The 22,638-nt window shown below is 44.1% G+C and overlaps 2 protein-coding genes across 3 annotated transcripts in view; both read right to left on the reverse strand.

Annotated features, from left to right (window-relative positions):
• Positions 1 to 1,335: 1,335 nt before the first annotated feature.
• On the reverse strand, positions 1,336 to 11,211 carry telo2 (TEL2, telomere maintenance 2, homolog). Its single transcript, XM_080476548.1, has 21 exons — positions 11,139 to 11,211; positions 9,878 to 10,246; positions 9,009 to 9,286; positions 8,506 to 8,574; positions 8,073 to 8,220; positions 7,817 to 7,919; positions 7,656 to 7,724; positions 7,148 to 7,289; positions 5,985 to 6,121; positions 5,813 to 5,892; positions 5,593 to 5,694; positions 5,291 to 5,379; positions 5,090 to 5,181; positions 4,873 to 4,989; positions 4,675 to 4,746; positions 3,355 to 3,528; positions 3,182 to 3,273; positions 2,992 to 3,091; positions 2,778 to 2,842; positions 2,501 to 2,616; positions 1,336 to 2,077 (listed from the first exon to the last, which is right to left on the reverse strand). Exons 2-21 carry the CDS (start codon positions 10,216 to 10,218, stop codon positions 1,956 to 1,958), a joined length of 2,508 nt encoding a protein of 835 aa, XP_080332674.1. The 5' UTR covers positions 10,219 to 10,246; positions 11,139 to 11,211; the 3' UTR covers positions 1,336 to 1,955.
• Positions 11,212 to 14,954: 3,743 nt separating this feature from the next.
• rab11fip3 (RAB11 family interacting protein 3 (class II)) overlaps positions 14,955 to 22,638 on the reverse strand; it is a 28,496-nt gene continuing 20,812 nt past the window's right edge. Inside the window, exons 6-14 of one of the 2 annotated variants that reach the window (XM_080460476.1) lie at positions 19,036 to 19,173; positions 18,223 to 18,258; positions 18,024 to 18,117; positions 17,641 to 17,885; positions 16,813 to 16,894; positions 16,549 to 16,686; positions 16,292 to 16,447; positions 15,506 to 15,646; positions 14,955 to 15,422 (exon numbers count right to left, since the gene is read on the reverse strand). In XM_080460476.1, the coding sequence (XP_080316602.1) occupies positions 15,309 to 15,422; positions 15,506 to 15,646; positions 16,292 to 16,447; positions 16,549 to 16,686; positions 16,813 to 16,894; positions 17,641 to 17,885; positions 18,024 to 18,117; positions 18,223 to 18,258; positions 19,036 to 19,173 (1,144 nt within the window). In that variant the 3' untranslated portion in view covers positions 14,955 to 15,308. The remainder of the gene's footprint in view (positions 15,423 to 15,505; positions 15,647 to 16,291; positions 16,448 to 16,548; positions 16,687 to 16,812; positions 16,895 to 17,640; positions 17,886 to 18,023; positions 18,118 to 18,222; positions 18,259 to 19,035; positions 19,174 to 22,638) is intronic. The other variant, XM_080460477.1, reaches the window with a different exon arrangement.

Raw genomic sequence — 22,638 nt, forward strand, 5'->3', positions numbered from 1 at the left:
GACATTTGGTCCTTTTCAGGTAAACACACTAAAACAGAAATCACCAAATAACCAATTATGAAACTAGAAATGCCTATTCCTGCTCATTTACATCTACCAAGCTGTAATTATCCCTGTGTGTGCGTGTGTTTCCTCCGGGTACTCCGGCTTCCTCCCACAGTCCAAAAACATGCATGTGAGGTCAGTTGGTGATGCTAAATCACCCCAAGGTGTGAATGTGAGTGTGTGTGGTTGTTTGCCTGTATGTGTTTGCCCTGTGACAGACTAGCGACCTTTCCAGGGTGAACCCTGCCCTCGCCCACAGTATGCTGGGATCGGCTCCAGTGCCCCACGACCCTGAACTGGATAAGCGGGATAGAACATGGATGGATGGATGGATAAATACTATTTATTGTTGAACTCGCACAGGTTTTGGTGCACGTCAGAGTGCGATGGAAATGTGGGCCGACTATTACATCTCAGTGTCAAAAATGTCAGATTTTGTGGCTCACACATCACTTGACAGAGATCCCCCACTCCCCTTCCCTCAGCTAAAGTCACTGTTGACACGTAACGCAAAATGGCGGACTTCCTGTTGGGTTTAGAGTCTGGGTGTCAGTGACATTTTCAAGCGACCCAACATGATTGCCCGGTTTAGACGTTACAAATGGGAACTCAATGTAGGGTGCGCTATGGAGCCATTTTGCCAGTCACTTGTGCTATGACTATAAAATGTAAAATGGTTCGCCACTTCAGGAAGGTTTGAGCACGTTTAGGAGTCGAAAATGCAGCAGGTTGCGCAGTACCAGAAAGTAAAATAATCATAATAATCCTTGCATTCCAACAGAGTCTCGCGCTGCTCTGCTCAGGCCCTAATTCCATCGTATTATACATCATACATCCTCCCACATGGGACTGTCAGGAGCCATAGCACCAACTTTCACTTATGCAGATGATACACGGCTGTATATTTCCATGTCTTCCGATGACACAGCGCTGATTGATGCTCTTAACTGTATTGTTGATATCAAATCTGGAATGTTAAAAAGAAAGACGTTTTACTCAATTCTGAAGCTAAAAGAGAAACGCCCATTGAAATTACACAAATTATCAATCAATCAATCTGAACATTTGCCTGTTCTCCCTGTGTAATCATGACTTTTCCCAAAACACTGTGAATGTGTTTGACATGTTTATAATCTCCTCAGAATTAACATTATATTTTTCACTTTGTCCATTTTCTTGTGAAAAAAGCCCTGTGATAAAAACTCAGGAAAACCATAAAACAATACATACCCAACAATGTAAATATGCATTTCTATAAAAACAAACCAATAAAATCAAGCCCATGAGAACAATGTTGTATTCCTGATTTTTATTGCTGCAGTGCTCAAAGATGAAGACTCATTTCTCTGCTCATGACAAGAGGAAGTAGTAGTAGTATTTCCATTATTTAACTGGAAGTGAGTGTGAACACACTCACAGGATTTGCAGGATGTCCTTTGCAAACAAACAACCACATAACGGAGAAAAATGCCAGTGCAGGAAAGAACTTGACAAGGATATCCTCACAACATTCACTTTAATATCTTTCAAATTGTTGTATTCAGGAAAACAATTTAAAAAAAAACTGCTTACATTCATACTTTGTTTGGTCCATTAAATATTTGTCAGGTGTTGCTCCAAACAATGCAACATTTACAAATGAGCACGGAGTGTACCTTCGGTTCCTCTTGTTGGTTTTATGTTCCAGGAAACGGAGAAAAAAGTGCAGCACCTGCCTGATGAGGACATCCGTCAGCAGCTCATCTGCATCACTCACTCCCAGCAGGCCACAACAAACCAGAACAGAACTTCCACCGGGCTCAGGGGCTCCAGCCACTGCGGTGGAAACACGACCATACAGTGACAGGAAGTCTATTTAGATGCGATTATTCTCCCGTACGGGATTTTATCATTCCCTGCTGTTGCTGTGGTCACGAGTCCAAACTGAGAGCTTGTGGATGTTGAAGCTGCTTCTTCACACTTTTATCCAGCAGCACCAAACTCTGCACAGCGAGACTCCGGCAGTCTGCGTCGGGGTCCGTTTCAGCCACGTCTGAGGGCAGCAACACCATGAGAAACTGTTAATACGACAACGGGCTGGAAGAAAGTCTGAATCTGTTAATGTTATTATCACACAGGCTGTTTGCGATGTGCCACTCAGACGTGAAACTACTGGTAATGTCAAAGGGACAACAAAGACATGCAGCTGGTCGTTGGCCAATCACGTGACAGACAACGCAGGACATCCTGGTTCCTCTTGTACTTCCCAGAGATCTTCAGTCCAGCTGTGTGTGTTTATATATGTACCAATGTGCTCCTGAGCGGATATGAGTGACACGATTACAGCATGTGCTGTTTGGGTCAAATGTATATTGTTTTTTTTAATGAATTGTGTTTAAGATACACAATCTAAATATCTTTATGTCACAATTCAAAGAATGTTGAGTGTTTCAATGCAGCAGTGTGCTTGGTTTACCTGCCAGCCACGCTCGGGCCTCAAACAGCCGCTCGTTGAGGTCCAGTAGCAGGTTCTGACTGGGCATGCTCAGAAACACCGAGCAGACGGAGAAGAGGACGCCTCGTCTCACCATTCTTCAAAAACACAGAACCAACACAAGAATGCTTTTGTTATTAGAGCAGCCAAGTGATGAGACTTGATGCTGGTGATGTAGTTTCATTATTGACCCGGAATACTTGTGTGGATATTGAAAAGTACCAAACATTTTCATCTTGTAGACACGAATGAAACGTACTGGTCAGAATGGTATCGCACCGTCCAAACGAAGTCCAGCAGGGCGCAACCCATCTGTGAAGCTACCTGACAAGGACAAAATAGGATTTCCTTATCGTTTTTCAAAGAAAAAAAAAAAAAAAGGACTTTAAAGTTGTGATGCACAACTAAGACAGTAAATACAGACTCTACACTCGTATTACGTAACGTGGTCATGAACTGATGGAAGAACTGACCGGTGCATTGACTGCCAGATGCATCAAGAGGCCCAAAGTGTGGATGAACCGGCCCAACACCAGCTGGTCACTACCCAGGAGGTCAAAGGTCACTTGAGGCCTAACGGGAAGAAGACACATTTTGAATTGACCTATATTCTCACAGACATTATGCCCGTTAAGATACTTAAAAAACAAATGAGAAACATACTTGTCATAATTCCTGAGCAGAGGAAAGAAGAAGTGTCCCGCCACGGGGGCGTAGCGGTTCGGGCTCGCCTGAGCGGCAGGTTGTCGGGTTCCCTTCAGTCACGAAACAAAACAGAGCTCCTGAGTGAACCCACACCCAAACACCCAATAGAAAGCTGGGTGAACTCTTTGTACCTTACTGAGGAGTTTTGTCTTGCTTTGGATTCTCTTCTCTACGACCTGCCTCCAGTGCGCCGGGCCGTCGCCGGGATACGCCGTCAGGTCCGGGGAGGCGGAGTCAACGTCAGAGGCTGGATCTCTTCTCTCTGTGATTGGCTGAGAGAGCTCCTGGGCTGCGGCTGCAAGGACCTGCAGTTTAAAACAACCACAGCCACGTGGTCGAGCTCAATAATGAGGACATCAGTCAATCTGCACATTTTCAAACATTAAATCTTTCTATTACCGCTTACGAAGAACGAACCGTTTACACTGGTACTTACTTTGACTAATCATATCGAATGAAAAAACAATCACATTGTAAAACCAAGTCAGTAAAAAATAACTTTAGCCATTTTAAAAACAACATTTCACTTAACTTACAGAGATATATTAAATGATTCATTCTGCCCAACAAGTTACAGGAATACATTTTTTTCCCCCCAGAAAGAAAGGCTCCTTTTTTTTAGCAGGATTACATAGCATGGATTACAAAAGACAGAATTTTTTTTTCTATTTTTCATGATCAAACCCTTAGGTATTCTACTAAATATCTAATATTATATTTTTAGAGTTTTGGTGTATGCCGGCAAATACTGTGGACATTTTGATGAGGATCATTCTCATGTTGGTTTTTTAGTTTTTTTAGAAATGTCAGAATATAACAGTTCTTGGGAAAAGTGGGGAAATAAGACAAGGCCACACGGTGGAGAAGTGGTTAGCGCCCTTGCCTCACAGTGAGAAGGTTGTGGGTTCAACTACCTCAGTATGTTCTTCCCCTGTTTGGGTTTCCACCCACAGTACCAAAAAACATTCACCATGGCTCACTGGAGCAAGACCCTTGCTGCTACTGAATGGTCAATTCTGATTAATACAGTGTAATAAAGCTACAAAAAATATCTATATAGATATGAACTCCCCAGAAGCTTTGGTTCTCCATCTTTGTAAAATCCCAGAACGGCAAATACTGTTGCAAGAAAGAGTATGTGAACCCTTTTGGATTACTGCTTACACTGGTCATAAAATGTTTTCTGAGCTTCTCCTGAGTCACAAACACAGTGTACTTCAACTAATACAGCAGAAAAATGTATATGTTGTCATATTTTTATAGAACATAACATGTAAACATTTGCAACATTGAAGAACATCTGAGGGGAGGTTTTGTGTTTTGAGCTGCCGAAACAAAGCAATTTCCACTAAAGAGTCAATAAAGTGTCCCGTCCAAGTCTTTTCAAGACATTTTAAGACATCAATCAATAAATGTATTTCTATAATATGGTCGAAGTTCCTCCTCCTCACCTCCAGGATGTCTAGCCGCTGCCGCAGACTGTAGTTCAAGGAGTAAAACTCTGTGGTCAAATACTGCGTCACCTGTCAAAAAGCACAGACACAGTTTGATCTGTAAGAGAGGAGAATGTGTAAAATGGAGTTGACACACAAAGAACAGAAAAGCTGGTGACAGCAGGCAAACGGTGAAACAGTGGAAAGGGAACCTACCGGGACGCAGTCGGTGACGGCGAGAGCCACCATGGCCGCATGTCTCAGACTGAGGAAACCAACGATGTTGTATTTATTCTCCATGTGAAGAAGCACTTTGGACATCTGGACACTGATCTGAAAACGACATCACAAACAAGCATTGGAAATAAGGATGGATGAATTCGTTTGGGAAAAGAACCCAGTGGATAAGATTCTTCTGCCGTTTCCATCTCACCTCTCTGGCTGCGAAGACGTTCCTCCGGACCAGACTCTCAGACGCTCTCAAACTGAGCTCCACACACACCGAGTCCTCAGAGGACACCAAACCTGTACACGTGGAAATGTTCATAGAAATACTGTTGCTGGAACAGAATGCACACGCTCCACAGACGTGAAAGGATCGCGTGAAAGAGAAAGTGGATTTGTGGAGCCGTACTTTCCAGACAGTCCCGGAGGTAGCGGGGTGGAGACGCCTGATTGATCTCCTGATCCGCGGACATGTCGTACGGAGTCAGCTCGTCATCGCTGCAGTCACAACAGACATGCTGCACCTGATCATTCAGTCATTGTGCAACTCAAAGTGCTTCACAAATATATTCAGCCTACGCTTGTAACGTTCCAGTAGTTTGGAGGGTAAAGATAAAATTCTAAATGTTTTTGTTTTGATGTTACAAACATCTAAATGTGAGACGACTTGAGGGGTCACATGTATGAAACCTCTTCTGACTTCACACTCACCTGTCAAGGTCAGACTCTGGGTCCGTTTTTACAGATTTATCTTGTGGTGAAGGATTGTCAGTAGATGGAGCCGTTCCGCTGGTTTCTTGAGGAGAATCAAACCTACAGATGGGAGATTACATCAGACACAGAACAGCAATAGAGTATGAGCCATATACACATCACAGCATCACCACTCCTGATCTTAATGGTCAAAGTCACAGAAGCGTTACGGTCGTACCCGTCGACAGGCTCTGACTCGTCGCAAGTGACAGGAGTCGTGAGGGAAAGCAGCTCCCGTGCTTCTTCATCATGGTCGTACTGCAAAACAGTAATCACCCTTTAGTCGCGTCTCTAATCAAACCCGCCGTCGAACCGGACGGCTGCCGTCGTCAGCAGCACATCAACCGTACCTCAAACTTGAGTTTGGCTCCATTGATGTCGATGCAGGAGCTCAGAGACTCTCCCACCACCATTCCCATCCGTCTGATCCGCGGCACGCCGCTGTCCAGGTGGCTCTGCATGCCGCCCAGCAAACACTGGAGCAACTCTAGGAAACAAAACATTCACGTTAAAGACATTTATCACATTTAAGTTTAGTATCGGCAGTTACTCTTTTGTTGGCATTTTTCACAGAAACACATTGATGGTGTTTTGATTTTTTAATCACTCTATTGACTGGAAATGTCAATTTATTTACTTAAGACATAATGGTTTTTTTTTTCCCCACTTCATTTGCACAAAATAAGAATATACGGCAGAATTACAGGAAGATGAAACCAGGAGAGGACAAAAGCCCAACGTTCTGTATCAGTCAACATTTCTACATTTTTATATTGGAAAAAAAAATAAAGGATGAAGGAACAACATGCAGAGAAACAAAGACAGGAGTTAATAAAACAGTCACCTGAACCACACAAACTACCGACACAGAATCAGTGGGATCCTATTTGGACGGTAGATAATCAAATAGTTCAGCCTTGAAGACGACCGATGAATAATTTAAGCGATTTGTCCAGAGTTCCAGAGATTTTTGGTTCCTCGTTGGGTCGGAATGAAAGTTCTTTACAATACAATTACAATGTGTGAGGTTTGGATGTATTAAACTATGACACAGCGATATTAGACAGGACTTATCGACTTAATGAGAAACTCTTCTGATAAAACGAGGAACTCTGGTTTTTCCATGACAGTCTCTCATCCACTACAAACTCAGATATGTGAAATATGTTGGGTGAAAGCTTTCCTGTGTCAACGTGCAAAACTTCACTTTATGCTGAATGCTTCCTGGCAGAAAACAGAACCTGGAAGTGGGACTTTTAAATAGTTTTTCTTAATGAGGAATTTTCTTTTTCCAAAGTGTGGGAGAAAAACCAACAGCACGCTCCTATTTCACTTTTCCTTCTATTCATTTCTATCATGAGATCTGTCATTGCAGTATTTCCTTTTTTTTTATTTTTCTATTTCCAGAAGCACCGTGACCATCCGTGGGAACTTCCACAATAATGTAATATCCTGAGAAACATCTCCGCGGGGTGATTGGTGATGTGGGTTGCGGCGAAGATCGGTCTCGTACCCGAGCGAAGCTCCTGGAGCTCGCCGTCTCTCAGCAGACTCACGCTCAGCAGTAAAGCCTTGGTGACGTACAACTGCTGCTCTAGAGGCGTGTGCTTCACCGCGCTGGGGTTAGCCCAGGCCTGGGACACGGAGCGAACCACCTGGAAACACACAGGAAAGAAATAAGACAAACAAACAACAAAAACATTGTCTGTAACCCCGTTTAAAAGCTACACATAACGATAGACCAGAAGTCTGCAACCTGCGTCGCGTCTGCGTCGCGGCTCCATGAAGCTTTCAGAAAAATATTTGTAAATAAACATTTTGTTTTCATCTTTTTTCTTTACAATTGCAGCCTCAGTTTTTGTAAGTATTGCTTTTTCCTTTGTTTTTTTGTTTTTTAACATAATTCGCGTGTTTCGTGGCTCCAGACACATCTGATTTGCTGTAAAAATTCTAAAACGGGTCTTTTGGTCATGGCGGTTGCAGACCCCTGCGTTGGACTGATAAATTCCTCTCGCTCACACCTGGATGAGAAGTGGACGCCGTTCACCGTCTGCAGCGAGGTAACCCAGAACACTTCTTAAGACCCGAGTCTGGGAAACATACGGTGAATTAAAACGTCATGCGTCGTGTGACATTTAAAAGAAGATGTGATTGTTTGCGACGCCGCAAGTCGCAGTATTACCTCGTACTTGTACTGTAGTAACAGCAGTTTATGAGTGATGACAAACTGAGCCTTTTTATTTGTCAACACGAGATTACCGATGATCCTTCCCAAAGCATCCGGCCTGAGAGCAAAATACAAAGAGAGAAAATAAACTGGTTTCATTAAAAGAGAGCGAGAGCGAGAGCGAGAGCGAGAGCGAGAGAGAGAGAGAGAGAGCGAGAGCGAGAGAGAGAGAGAGAGCGAGAGAGAGAGAGAGAGAGACACCTGATCTCACCCTGTGACGGCCCGCACCAGCTCGGTGAGCACGCTCTCCATCCAGCGCTGGGGAACGTTCTCCAGAAGCTTGCAGCAAACCCGCTGCCACACCATGTCTGAGCGCGTGCAGGCGGAGAGGCGGGGAGCCATCGCGGCAAACACCAAACCTGCACGGACACAAGAGGCATATTTAACCAACAGTCACCGAGCATCAGCTGAGAAGAAGTTGAGATATAAACTGAGGAGGGGCTGGATGTGCAGGCGACATGTAGAGATTTATTACCGCGGTCGTATAAATAAACAAAAGAGAAAAAAAAGTGAAGAAATATCTGCTTCTAATTAAAATCTCTAATATAAACATCCAAATAAACGTCCCCTGTGTATGTGGAGATACGATTATTTATATAACCACCACTCAGCACTCTTCCACGGCTTTCGTTGAACACACTCACCGCTGTGACCCTGGATACACACTTTACCAAGTGTTTGAGCCACAAAGATCAAAGAGCAGTCTCGGCCATCTACAAATTGAAAACACAAAATTACACACAAGAAGACTCAGACCGCAATGCAATACACACACACACACACACACACACACACACACACACACACACACACACACACACACACACACACACACACACACACACACACACACACACACACACACACACACACACACACACACACACACACACACACACACACACACACACACACACAGAACATGAATGCATAAATAAATAGATATTTCAGGGTTAAGTGAACTGGGGCAGGATGGGGCAGTTGAGGGCAATAGATTCAAATGGATTCCATGTTTTCAAAAGCAGAGAACGTATTTGTCCTGAACACCGTCTGCTCCATTCATGCACCAAAACACTGATTTTACTTTTTGCCGGTTCTATCCAATGCACAGCAGAGCTCAGCAAAGGATTCAGGTCCTGGAGCTCACCTCTGAGCGCCTGGCAGGTCCGCTCCAGAGCAGTGACCATCCCTGTGGCCAGCAGTGGGTAGTACTGCTGAGGGAGGAAAAGCTCTCTGTTCTTGTGATGTAATTTGTTGGCGACGAGGTCCGGCAGCGCGCTGATCCGTCCCAGCAGAGTCTCCCGGAACTGGGCGGAGTCTGTGGGAGCGGTGTCCAAACAGTAAGACCACAGCAGCTCAGTGAGGCGCCCGCGCCGGAGGAACTCCTCGGTGACGGAGACAAGGTGGTCCAAGCCTGCCGTGACTCTGAGAAGTGATTAGTGTTAGTAGATTGACTAATTCTTTTTTGTGATCACATTCTTGAGAGAACATGGACGGATGGATGGAATATTTCTTAAGACAATAAAACTATAATCCATTCTCCATTGTTTACTGAGACAAATCGCTCCACTGCAGTGTTCTAGACTCTACAGGAGCTGCTGATGAACAGTGTCTAGATATGATAAAGCTCATTTCCAAAGAAGTGCAATTTCCAAACATGAAGGGTCAGAAAGCAAATTCAAGGAATTATTACCATGGACTTTATCACACGATGGAATAAATGCACTGAAAAAAACTAATGTTGCCTATATTGGTGAGTAGCTTGGTCTTGAGCAGAATAAGAGCAGCTTCAAGTTAATTAAACTTTTGTTCTGACTCTGCGTACAACACTATCGTCTGTTAGAACAACCTTTAGTGCAATAAAAAAGCAGGATGTACGTATGTTTGCTCAGCAAAACGGCTCACAAGTTTCTACGTGTGCTTTCTGATGAAAGGCATTAGAAGTTATATACTGTCCACAACACAACCCCTCAATCGAAGCAGAGTTTCACAGATCTTCTAATGAACACCACCCACCGCAGCTCCTGCACTGCCTGCACCAGCACCAGCAGCGCCTGCTCTGGAGGGCCTCGGAGGAACAGAGCGTCCCATAACTCGGCACGCTGCCCCGCCTTGAGGCGGTGCAGCCAGTCAGCCTGGATGTTGCTGACCAGACACTGAAGGGTGCGAGTGTAGTGGGCTCTCCTGAACTCCGCCCGCTGGGCCGCAGGGGTTAAACTCTCCGCTCCTTCATGCAAGTGAGACTGGAGCGTCTGGAGAGCTGCGATGGCGTCTTCAGCGTCCGAGGACGAAGAGAGCGAGCGGAGACAGCGGGCCACCGTCAGACGGACCTCGGAGTCCGTCATGCAGGACGCCATGAGCGTCAAGGACAGCAAACACCAACACCTAAATGACAATAATAACAGCAGTGGATAGCGCTCTCGCCTCACAGAGAGAAGGCCACCGGTTCAAGCACAGAGCGGGCCTTTCTGTGTGGAGTTTGTATGCGTGGATTAGATTATTGTAGAAAATACTTTATTAATCCCAGAGAGGAATTCGTTAGAGCAGTGGTGTCAAACACATTTCAGTTCAGGAGACACATACAGACCGTTTCATCTTGAGTGGGCTGGAGCGCTAAAATAGCACCATAATAACCTTTAAATCAAAAACTTTAAAGCTTTTCTTTGTTGTGGCGCAAAGTATACATGATGAAAATTTTCATTTATTCAAAAACAAAACAATTACCAGGTAAAATTAATGCAATCTCCGCATAAAGCCAAATTTAATGAAAACTTTTGGTGCGATATACATATATATATCCAATGAGGTAGATAGCTTTCATGCCGATATTGCAGATTAATATCTCAATGTCGTGTTGCGTCTATTAAGCTGAGGAAATTTGTTAGAAAATCCATGTTGTCTTTGAGATTTTTGGTTTAATGGGCCGGATTCTAGCCTCTTGAGGACCATTTTTGGTCCACGGGCCTTGTGTTTGACACCCCTGCATGATAGCGTTACTCCACACAGAATGTAATAGCATACCTAGAATAATATATTAACATATCAAATGAATCATGATTATGTATGGATATAAATATTGCATGTAACTTACATGCAATGTTTACATCCACACATAATCGTGACATTACATTGTAAGGAGTGTTGCCCATCAGCTGCAAAGATTTCACCTGCTAACTTCTTTAACAAGTTTAAAAATTAACAGCAGACATTTCTATAGCTGTAACCGACATGACTTAAATAAAAAGGGCCCATTTAGTGGTACAATTGAAGTCCTTACCGTCAATTAGTGATGTTTTATAAAGCGTCACGCCGCAGGACCGCTTCCTTCTTTGTGTGCGCCATCAAAATATGTCCGTGTTGAGCGTGAAGAGAAACATAGGTTCCGAGCAGAGGCTGTCCGCGTGACGTTCAAGAAACAGTTTTGCAACACTTCTGAGCACTTGACTACGGAAGAGTTTTAGGGCCACTTTCGTGGCCCCAGAAAAAGTCGAAAATCAAAGTCGAGATTTTTTTTTTTCACCACAAACTTTTTAAAGATACTTCAGTGATTAATAATTACAGGCCCAAATCAAAACTTGCCTTTCTTTAAGATTATTGAAAAGGCTGGTTTTATACAACTTGCTTTAATCATTTCAATGTTCTCCAGTCTGGATCCAGGTCAAACCACAGCACCCACACAGCACTAATTAAAGTGGTGGATGAGTTCAACATGTAAAGTCTCAGGTTTAGAGTCACTGGATCTTCGTGCTGCTGTGAGACAGGTGACCAACCTGCTGCTGTGACAGTCTTGGAAAAATAGACAGGGATTTCTGGCACTGCATTAAATTGGTTTAATTCTTACTTACAAGATTGTGACTATTCTTTGTCAATAAGTAATTATGAATCTCAGCTTGTGGGGTTCAAGGCTCCATCCTTGGGCCTCTATTATTTAACATCTACATGCTCCCTCTGGTTGAGATCATGAAACATTACATCATCTAAAAAAAAAAACTATGCATATTTGTATTTTTTTTTTTAATATATCTTTAGAGCGGACACATAGCCCTATGTGTGAGTATAGATAGTCTTCAGCCCACTAACAAAAACAAGACAACAAAACAAGTAGTTTTATTCCATTTATTTCTCTAAGCTTACCGTCACTTCTTACCCTTAAAATTCTCTTTGTACAATGAGTGGAATTATATTTCCCCAGTAACAATTAGCTTTAGATCATTTAGGGGATCTTCAAAAATAATATACAGCTGTAACCAATACTGGTATAATTTATACATTTATCTTTGAAAATAGGAATAATTTTAAGTTTTACAGTTTCTTTTCTACAATATTCTCTTTAATATCTTCCCATGTCACACGTTGGCCAACGACGCACCACTTCCTGTAGTGACGTTTGGGCCGAGAAGCAAACTTTCTTTGGACATTGGAAGTGTGTGAGAGGAGAAAAAATATGTTCACCAAAAAAAACAAAAACAAAAAAAAAAAAGAACAGAAAATTCATTATTTACAGTTGAAGTTTCATTGTTATAATTGAACAAACTGACAGTCGGGTGGTCAGTGCTTCCCCAGGGCTCATCATCAGGTGTGTTTAGAGGCAAAGTTTGAGACGCAGAGGCACAGTGTTTAGACTAGCAGGCCAGTTTCTTTTGTCAGTTTTACCCTTTCAGAGCTCGGAGTCTGTAGATGATAGTTTAGGTTAAAAGGTCCATCTTTGGTCATTTGGAAAAGTGGGAGTTAATATAGGAGAACGTAGGTCTGGTTAAAGTGCAACAGAAGTTCTGTGGGTTTACCGTCTAATGCCAATCATGTCAGCCATCAAACTACAACGCATGAAACAGAGAAAGAATACAGTGCAGTCGATATCCTGCTGCGTTCAGGTGTCATAACCTGTGTAAGAGGAATCAAGTTCTAAATCTTCGGGGGGGGGGGGGACCTCCAGTCGCACTCGAAGGCAGAAAGCTGAGCGACGAGGTTTTATGCGTCATGTCGACATTAGAAGGTCTCACTAGCCTACAACTCCACCGACAGATGTTCTAGTATATGATTTGTCAGTCAGAACTAAATTCAAAGAAGAAATATACAAGAAGAGATCTGCGTCTCCATGCAGTACCTGACTCAATCTGGGAAGACAAACCCTGGAAACTGCAGACTCGGCTTTATCTCCAACCACAACCCCGAAAAAGGTCAACGCAACGTCAGCGTTATGGACGCGAGCGCAGACCTCAACAAGCGACCAACCTCACAAGGTCACGGGTTGTTTGTTTTTTTTTTTCTTTCACCGCCTCCGACATGTTGGCGACTCAAATTCCCTCAAAACCTCCCCCAGATTGATCCCACTTTGAAAATAATTCAAAAAATGTACAAAAGTCTTTCAGGTAATCGGATCACAGAGTGTGTGAGCAGTCGAATAAATATCTGCATGTGATATTAGAACCAAACAAAAACAAAATCCTCTCCCATCAGATGCTGTACACGCTACATGCTAGAGGAGAATACAGGCGGCTGTTTCTCAGCATAAAGACGAGAAGAAAATGTCCTTTTCTTTTCCCCCACTATAAAAATACCTAGAATCTAGTATGAGTGTAGAAAAAACTGTACATGTACAAGTCATTTACATCCAAAGGCCATTGCTCCCCGGAGTGGCAGGCGAAGAAACGCGGTGAGAGAAGAGGTGAAGAGAGTTCTTGTGATGTGGCGGTGCAGAACGACATGCTGCTTGGACTAAAGTCGCCTCCCAAACATCTTCCACTTGTAACTCCAACGCAAACGTCCACTTTCCGGGTTTGAAAGAAACGTCCAGACGCATCGAGAGACAGAGTGAGTAGTGAGGAGCACAGAGTCGGTCCGTTCAGATTCCCAGGAGAAAGCGGAGAAGAAGAAAGTCTGTTTGGCCAGCGTGGGTTTTCCTCAGCGAGCGTTATTGCTACTCGAGCTCCTCTCATCTCTATTGGATATGCAGGTCGGGTCTCGGTGAGATAAACCAGGATGAGAATAATCTGATTGTATATTAAAAAAATAAAATAAAAATATGTAAATGAAAATTCAACCCTTAAGACATGGCTGCAGTGTATTTTCATATGCTTTAATATCACCAATTGTATTTATTCAGTCTTCGGTCGGGGCCACTCCCAAGCTCCGCCATCTGGAGTAACAAATCTTCATTTAGAATTTGATGCTTCACAATATACATTTTCTTCTATCAACAAAAACAATGAAATCAAAACGTAGTGCAAAGTACAACCAGTTGATTCTTCACATACAACCTGTCAGACGTCAGTTCTGAAGTAACTTTCTCTTTGTGCAGGAAGGAAGGTTTGTAACCTGAATCAGCTTCTTTTTCACTCAGCAAGAGAACTGTGGAGCAGGCGGGCTGGACGCAGCGACAACACTACATTTCCCAGGATCACTTAAGTTTCCTCACCAGCCGAGTTCCACGGTATGGGAAGTCAGTTTGCGACTGTTTGGGGACGTCAGAAGAGAAGACGGTTGTCTCTGTGGTTTGTGCCAGGGGGTGGACGGGAAATGTATTTGCGTTTCCACTTGAGGTTCCCAGCCCACCTGAGCTCCAGGACCCTGTTTCATTGTAAAAATAAACCGCGAAGCAAATCATGAACCGCCCGACCGCCTTCATTTTGAAGCTTAATAGGAATGAGTCGGTCACTCTCTTCGAACCGTTCGGGAACGTCAAACGTTTCACACACACAGCAGCAGCAGCAGCAGCAGCAGCAGCAGCAGCAGAACCCTCCGGGCGCTTCTCTCGCCTGAAGCCCAGAAGAAACGTCCCTCACTCGGGCTCACTGGGCAGACGGGGCTCGGTAGGCAGCACTTCAAACGACGTTAGAGAAAATCTACCGGCCTTTAACCACGGCTTCATACGGTTTGTGGTCACAACACGATTCAGCGTGGCCCCGGGAGTTCAGACACCACCCGCCCACCCTCCCCACCCCCACCACCTCCAGTGAAACTGCAATGAGTGAACTGAGGCATGTGCGGCATAAATAATTAAATACTTTGATCACCTTTCTTTTAAGGCTTTTAGGTTTAATTGTCTGATCGTTCTTTAGCTCAATCAAACGTTGACACTTTGTTGTTTTTTTTTGGGAAAGGGAAAGGGGGAATTTCCTACTCTGGGTCATGTTCCACACGTTTCCACATTCGCTCGCTCTGCGGGGGGGAAACTCAGGTCCCTCTAGCCAAAAACATGGACGTCACCAGAACCCGAGCGGTTTCAGGACAGACACGCACGAATAAGCACAACTTTAAGAGAGATTCTACTGAGAAGCAGCTGATTTTTCACTGACAGCCACAGACTTCTAAAAAATATTACTTTCTTCTTTGTTGGGGATCCATTGCTGTGTTTCTCTTTTACATCTCCTCTCGGTCGTTTTCTTTAAATCATGTCTCCAATATTCCCTTAAAGCCAGCAGAGTGGCTGCAGGCGGTCGTCCGGCGTCTACTTGACCTCCAGGATGGAGGGGTTGCACTCCATGATGGCCACGATGATTTTGTCGATGTAGTCCTGGAGTCTGTAGTTGATCTCCTCCTGCTTGTGAACAGCTTCCATCAACTGGAAACAGAAAGAGAAGTCAGCGGAGGAGCGACGATAACAGAGTCGCTGAATAAGTTTTTTTTTTTTTTTTTTAAACGTACCTCAGCACGAGACACAGAGTTGATTTCAGCTGCCAGGGAGTCGGAGAAGGAGGCCGACATCAGGTTCTTGGCTCCCTGGATGCTCAGGTTGATGATCTGCCCGTTTAACTCGTCGTTCTGGTCCTTCAGAGTGCGGTTATCCTGGAGACGCAAAGCAAGACGCAACAAATCATGAAAACATATACAGACGTCTTAATACAGAGGGTGAAACAAAAGCTTTGAAGCAAGAATTACCGTATTCTCTGGACTATTGAGTGCGCCTGAATATAAGCCGCAGCCGCAAAATTTAAAAACAAAAAGTAGATATATAGGCCGCACTTGACTACAAGCCACTATATATGTATATATAAGAGAGAGAGAAATACACAATCACCGGGAGTTTGATCTCTGTTCATAAAGTATTTTATCTGTTATTTGCTGATTGTGATTCTGATGATGAAGATTTCTCAGCCACGGACTCCAGCAGGGCGGCATTACGTGATGCACCTGAACGCATCACTCACGGCCGTCAGCTGCTGGAGTTCTGGACCACGGAAAGCAGCACAAGACGAGGTCACCAAGAGCAGAAATATCTCTTTTGGGGCAAGTTTTCGGAGAAGCAGAGGCTCAAAATCTGACGGCGTGAAGCCCGTTAACCCGTGAAAATCCATAAATTAGCCACAGTGTTCAAAGCGTGTGAAAAAAGTAGCGGCTTATAGTCCGGAAATTACGGTATACCAAATAATTCCTGATGACGTTGGCTGCATGTTAGGGGTTGGTTGACTGTGTGTGTGTGATGAGGGATACCTGTTTGAGTCGTTTGATTTCCTGCTCCAACTCGGCTTCTCGAGTGCGGGTCTGATATTCCTGCAGGCCTGCGCCCGGCGTGCGGCCTCGCTTGGCTTCGGCCTCCAGCTTGTACAGCTGCAGGTGCTCCAGCTGTTTGCGCAGATCTTCGATGAGCTGCGGCACAAATGGACCGAAGCGCATTAGAAAATGCCGTTCACCTGGCTCGATGGGATCTAATCATCTTCTGAACAGAAGGTGTCGGCGTTCCATCCCACCTCCTGAGTGCACTCCTTGTCTTTTTGGCTCTGGTGGCGCTCGTGGTTCAGCTTGTCGGCCATCTTTCTGCGAGACTCCGTCTCGTCTTGAAGCCGGTCGGACATGGAATCCGCCTCATCTTGCAGCTTCCGCTTCTCCTGTAAAACGGAGAACATGAGTGAGGAAAAAAAAATCCGGTGCGAAATAATCTGATGAGCTGAGAGAAGCCGAGGAACTGCAGTTGACGTATTTGTATTCCTGCACAACACAAGTGTTGAACTGACCTCTTCTAATCTTTCGATGTTCGCTCGAAGGCAGGGAACACAGGACCTCAGCTCACTGTTCTCCTCATCCAGCTGCTGCAGCCTGGAGAACAAACGCACCCAACAGCTCAGCAACTGACTCATCATTTAATGACAGACTGCTGCCAGACGATGGCAGTGTGGAGCCACCAGTCCAAAAATAAACAACATGCCACAGTAAACGCACGGTCCAGGTATTGAAAAGTACTTTAGTACAAAAGTGAAAATTAATTTATACATTTATTGATATGTAATGATTTTATCTTAATTTTTTTAAAGAAATGTTGGGTGCTCATATGTACATTTACACCATCAACTTGTGTCATAAAGTGTAGTTTGAGTCAGAAACTAAACCAAGAAGGTGATAATCTGGCTACAACATGAAGTCTTGGTATTCAGCCGTCATTGATGTAATGTGATCACTTAAATCAATTGCCTTCAGCAGCTTATTAATGGACAACAGATACAAGCGAGTCGATTCAGAAACATCTTGAGAATGTAAGGAGCAAAAAGTATAGATATCTGTAGTGGGGGAAAATAATTGCCTCCCAAAAAATACTAAAGTACAGATATTTGAAAAATCTATTTACAGTACAGAATCAAAGTACTTTGACAATCAATTTATGTATATACAAAAACAAAGCTAAAGAATGTGAAAAGCTGATTATGCAGAGAGTTTTTCTTGTTTTTCAGAGGTTCTTTCTATGCTGGATCAAACTACATCTAATAAATCCAGTGATGGTCGTTGAGGGTATAAATCTTGTGCAAAATGATGATTTGAAGGAAAATCCTCCATGACTCCGTCGTCACCTGGCCTGCAGGTTCTCCAGCTCCATGCCGCGCTCTCGCTCCAGCTTGCTCAGCGCCTCCTTGTGCCGACGGGTCTCCTGCTGGATTTGCTCGTCGGCGAGCAGCTCCTGCTCCTTCAGCTGCTCCTCCAAGGCGTTGGCCCGGTGCACCAGCTGAAGGTTCTCCTGCCGGAGCCGGGCGTGCTGCTCCCCGGACGCCTCCGACTCCTTCTCCAGCTCGGCCACTCGCCGCTCCAGGAGCAGAACCTGGTTGAAGGGAAATGTTTCAGAAGCGTGGAAGTGTCTTGGTTAAACATCTGTGAGCAACAGCACTTCATCTAGAAAACTAACGGACGATACCTGTTGCAGCCAACAGGTTTCATTAAAGTTGAGTTGATTTGTTACCTTGTCTGTGATGTCGTTGTCGGCGAGCTCCAGGATGTCCCGCGTCAAGTCGCTCATGGTGTCCAGAGTCATGGAGCTGTTCTGGAGGAGGTGTCTGCACGTGGGGAGAACAATCATTAGTGTCCGAGGCCCTCTTCAGTTTTAATACAATGGCATTTCCACAAACCAGAGACATATGAGCTTTTCGAAATGAGCTTACCTTGCTACTTTCTTGCTGGACAGCCTCTTGCCGGCGCTGGAGGGGAAACAGAGCAACAGGAAAAATGGTCAGGAAGAGAGAAAGATAAGAGGAAAGAGACACCAGCTCCGGGTTTTCCTCCTCGAAGACACGTCAAGGTGGTTTGTTGCCCGTGAAGACCTTGTTTTGGCTCTAAACACATCACAGCAAAACGTTGAAGCTCCATCAGTGCTGATGTAGGATCTGATCACTTCAAATGATTAACATGGATCCGTGTCAGTATTACAGAAACTTTCAAAATAGAACTTAAAGTAGGAGAAATTAATCATGGAATGTCTCGAATTTACACAGTTGTTCGACGGATCAAACAGGCTTTTGGAGCGTTTCTGTAATACGCCTACAGATCTCTGATCCAGGATCAGCCAGTCTGTTCTGATAAACACAGGCTCTTAGAAAGCTTGACTCGACAATGACAAGGCATTTAAGCATGAGCGCAATGACATGGAGAGCAAAGGAAAAACTGTAACACATTACTTACCTGTGATAAGGGTTATTGGTTCACATTTCTTATTCAATAAACTGAACATGCTTGAAGACAGTGGGACGTAACCGGATACCTTCATATAGAAAAGTAACGTTTTCCATCAATAAAAACTAAAACAAATGGATGAAGACATTTCCTGAATAATATGAGGTGAGATGTGTGTGAAAGTGCATTCCAACAAAACACAGGATGCTAATCCAGGTGACTACATGTGCACGTTGTGAGAGCATGCGTCATGTCAGCACTGCACACACACAATCACACGGAGGAGGCCGTGAGTGACGCGTTACCTAGTCATCTCTAGGAAATTGAGGCGAGTGGAAAGGTCCTCCAGGCGACTTATTTGTTTGTGACACTGGCTACAGAAAAAGTCCAGCGCCTCCTCCCTGAGGAAGCTCTGAAAGCAGTCAGGGAGAGAAGCGGCCGCGCTGGAGAGAGGAGACAGGGAGGAAGAGGAGGAGGAGGAAGTGGTGAGTGACGGACAGAGAAGGGGGTGCAGGAGGTACCAGTGAAACCCACGGGGGAGTTTGAGAGGCAACAGTGAGGGTGTCAGTGCTACGACGTTGAGGAGCAGGCCGTCGTGTGGCTACGATTTCACTTCTGGGTCACAACAAAACACGAGGAATGTTTCAATCTCCACAGGGCTGATTAAAGTGCTTCTCCTGCTGATTTACACAGTTCACTTTAACCTCGTCGGCTCTGCAGTGTGTCAGGAAAACCCTCAGTTACTATTAAAAGCAGCCCACGATACCATCGCATGTTCTCTGTCACCATTTTGCTTAGGAGTATGAAATATGGCTCAACTAACAAATAAGGAGGTTAAATTCATGGTTAAGTAACCTTATAGCAGAGAAAGCTCCAGTTTCAGACTGGTACGAGGCCGGGTTTTTCATATTGATGAGGCTGGTGTTAAATTCCAATCTACTGATGCTGCATGTCAGCCAGCTCAGTTTGCACTGTGGGCTCAAATCAGCCTCATCAATACCTGTGGATTCAAACCAGCAGGCAGGATGTAACATTTACATGTTAACGGCAATTTGTTAAAAAAAAAAAAAAAAACACAACTGGTTGCATAGTTGAAGCCGTGGCAACTATTTCAAGTGAAAACGCAAAAAACGTTTGTTGTGTTTTCATTGTCCGTTTACACTTTACCGGCGTTCGGAGCCACTGAAAATGCAACTATTTGAGAACGGCTTCCATGATGGAACTTTTCGAAAACGCTCGGGCTCCGTTGTTGTGTAAACAGGCGAAAACTACAATTTCTGGAAATGCTCAGGCTTCATCTACACTGCTACTGCACATGCACGCCACAGCCGTGGGAAAAGAGTTGTCCTGCACATGCTCAGTAGGGGCAATCAGAGCAATGTTTCCTGCATTGTGTCATGACTCCCAGTACATATTCTTCTGGGACTTGGTAGTTTTATTTTGACAGTCACCGTAATAACAATCCAACTTGGTCATCTGTCCACCAGAATGTCTGTGTACAAACAATGTTATTGTTTATAGCCTGCTGTTCTCTGTACATCGTGTGTGTTGTTTTATTACATTTTTTAAACTTGTTTGTCCTGAAAGGAAAAAGCATTTAAGTAATGTTTTGTTTCTTTTATCAAAAATAATTCTTCATGAAAGAAATGTTTGTTCTTGTTTGATAAAATGAACGGACACATCGATACTGAGCACTGTGGCGCCTCCTCCTGGGATTTAAAAGTGATATTCACATACTATGTGTATTATTAACTTTCAAATATTATCAAAAAACAACAACTCAGTAAATAGCTATAATGCTAAAAAAAAGCTTAAGAGGAGACATTTATTATTTGGGGAAATTATTCTATTTGTTTTTTTTAGCAAAGATGGTTTGACTGTCATTAATATAAATATTGTCAATCCTACATTGTTGGGAATCGCTCTCCATCATCTCTTAGCAGCTGTTTGTTCCTTCAGGGAGACTCAGGTGCGAGTTACACAACCACCTGGCACACATTTCCGTGCACGCGAGCAGAAAGGCTGCGTTACGTGACGGGCTGGAAGTCACTCGACGGAGACGTGCGACGTCACCCGGACAGGGGGAGCGTTCTGCCAAACGACGCCCGCAGGGATGTGCGCCGGTTTCACACAAACAACCCAGCAGCATGTGAGCCTGGACTCGGTGTGATATGTAAAGAGATAAACGTGGAGGCGTGCGTAGGCGGCGCCGCTTCATGCGACCAGCAGTGAGTGCGATTGGCGGGAACCTGGATGACGCATCCACAGCGAGTGGGTGAAGTTTGTGGGATGCAGTTATTTGTGTGATTTTTTCAACAGAACTGAGGAGCAGATTTTTCCGCTCAACTTGTATGAATAATTATGTTTCAGCGACTTCAACATTATCTAATAACACGCCAACAAGGATTTTTCCAACTTCTACAAAATTCTTATTTCACATTACAGTACTATTACTACTCCTGAGGCGCATCTATGTAGTTTTCATGTAAAATTTTAAAATGTGACTTGTAGAAAGATTAAAGTGTGCCATCAGTGGATGAAGTCGTCTTGGTTGTCACAGAGAAGCAGCAGTAGAGTTTTATCAACGGTTAGAAATTCAGCCAGACTTTACAGACTTTTTCATCAACCCTCACCACATTTCTCTTTTGACCTTGTAAGAGTTTGACTCGGCAATCCCGGCGTTCACTTACTGGCTTTAACAACTAAGAAGCTCCTCGTCTGCTGAAGAAGTCCAAACAGACGGCAAGTCTCAGAAGAGATGCATTAACAGCACAACTTCCAATGAACCGACACTGAATTTATTGCCATGACAACCAAGCTGGCTCTTTTCTTCTGGGGGAAAATAAAATGTGCGTTTGAAAGCCACAAGTTGGTGCCGTTTGTTTTTGTAATGAAACCAAACGCATGCAGCAGAGAACAACACGCTATGAACATCCTCGTGGACGGACGACCAAGTTGGATTGTTTTTAAAGTGACTGTCAAAATAAAACTACCAAGTCCCAGGAGAAGATGGACTGGGAGTCATGACACTGGAGGAAACATTGTTCTGAATGGCCATCTACTGAGCATGTGCAGAAGAACCATTTACTACTTCCGTATACAGTAGCAGAGTTTTACACCGTCTACACGGCAACGGAGCGCCCGCATTTTCAAAAAGTTGCGTTTTCAGTGGCTCCGAGCACCGGGACCATAGTGTTTTTCTAATGTTAACACTGGCTACTAAAAGCATCAGGAAATGAGAGAGGCTGGACTTCCAGTCTTTAACCCTCTTTAGGAGCAACGACTGAAACAGTGTTATTAGCGCCAATCCAATTACGCCATGTTATTTGAACATTGTCGTGGGTTCGGGGGGAAAACTAACCATTAAGCGCTTCCTGGTAAAGAAAATCACAGTGTGGGAATTACACATTATCTAGATTAGAGTGAGTGCTTGAAAAAAAAAAAAAAGAAGGAAAAAACAGCAGGGATAAAGGGAAAAAAGCGGGAAAAAGCAACAATAGGCGCTTGAAGTTGTGAATGAAGGTCACGCATGTCAGATTGTGTTTGGTGCCTTCAGTGAAGCGTTCACCCGGTCACAGCTGGAGCTGAGCTGCCTCCAATAACTCCATTAGGACAAACTGCCCCAAAACTAAGTGAGGAAAGGGAGAATTTAGCCGTACAGCTGCACTGTGAGTAAGCCTAATGGAATGAACTTTGCATTAACTCCATCTTATCTTGCCCTTGGCCAGAGAAAGGAGGCAGACAGTGGTGGAAGGACGTCTCCTGATAGATGTTATCAGTCTGAGCTCACCGTCTTTGTACAAAAAGAAACCTTTTCTCTGAAGAATGTGAAGAGGAGCATTGTGGTCTGGACAGTCCAGCTGAGAATGTAAGTGTCACACTTCTTATCAGGAAACACTGATAACAAA

Source organism: Lipophrys pholis (genome assembly GCF_963383615.2).
Source record: "Lipophrys pholis genome assembly, chromosome: 1".
Taxonomy (NCBI): domain Eukaryota; kingdom Metazoa; phylum Chordata; class Actinopteri; order Blenniiformes; family Blenniidae; genus Lipophrys; species Lipophrys pholis.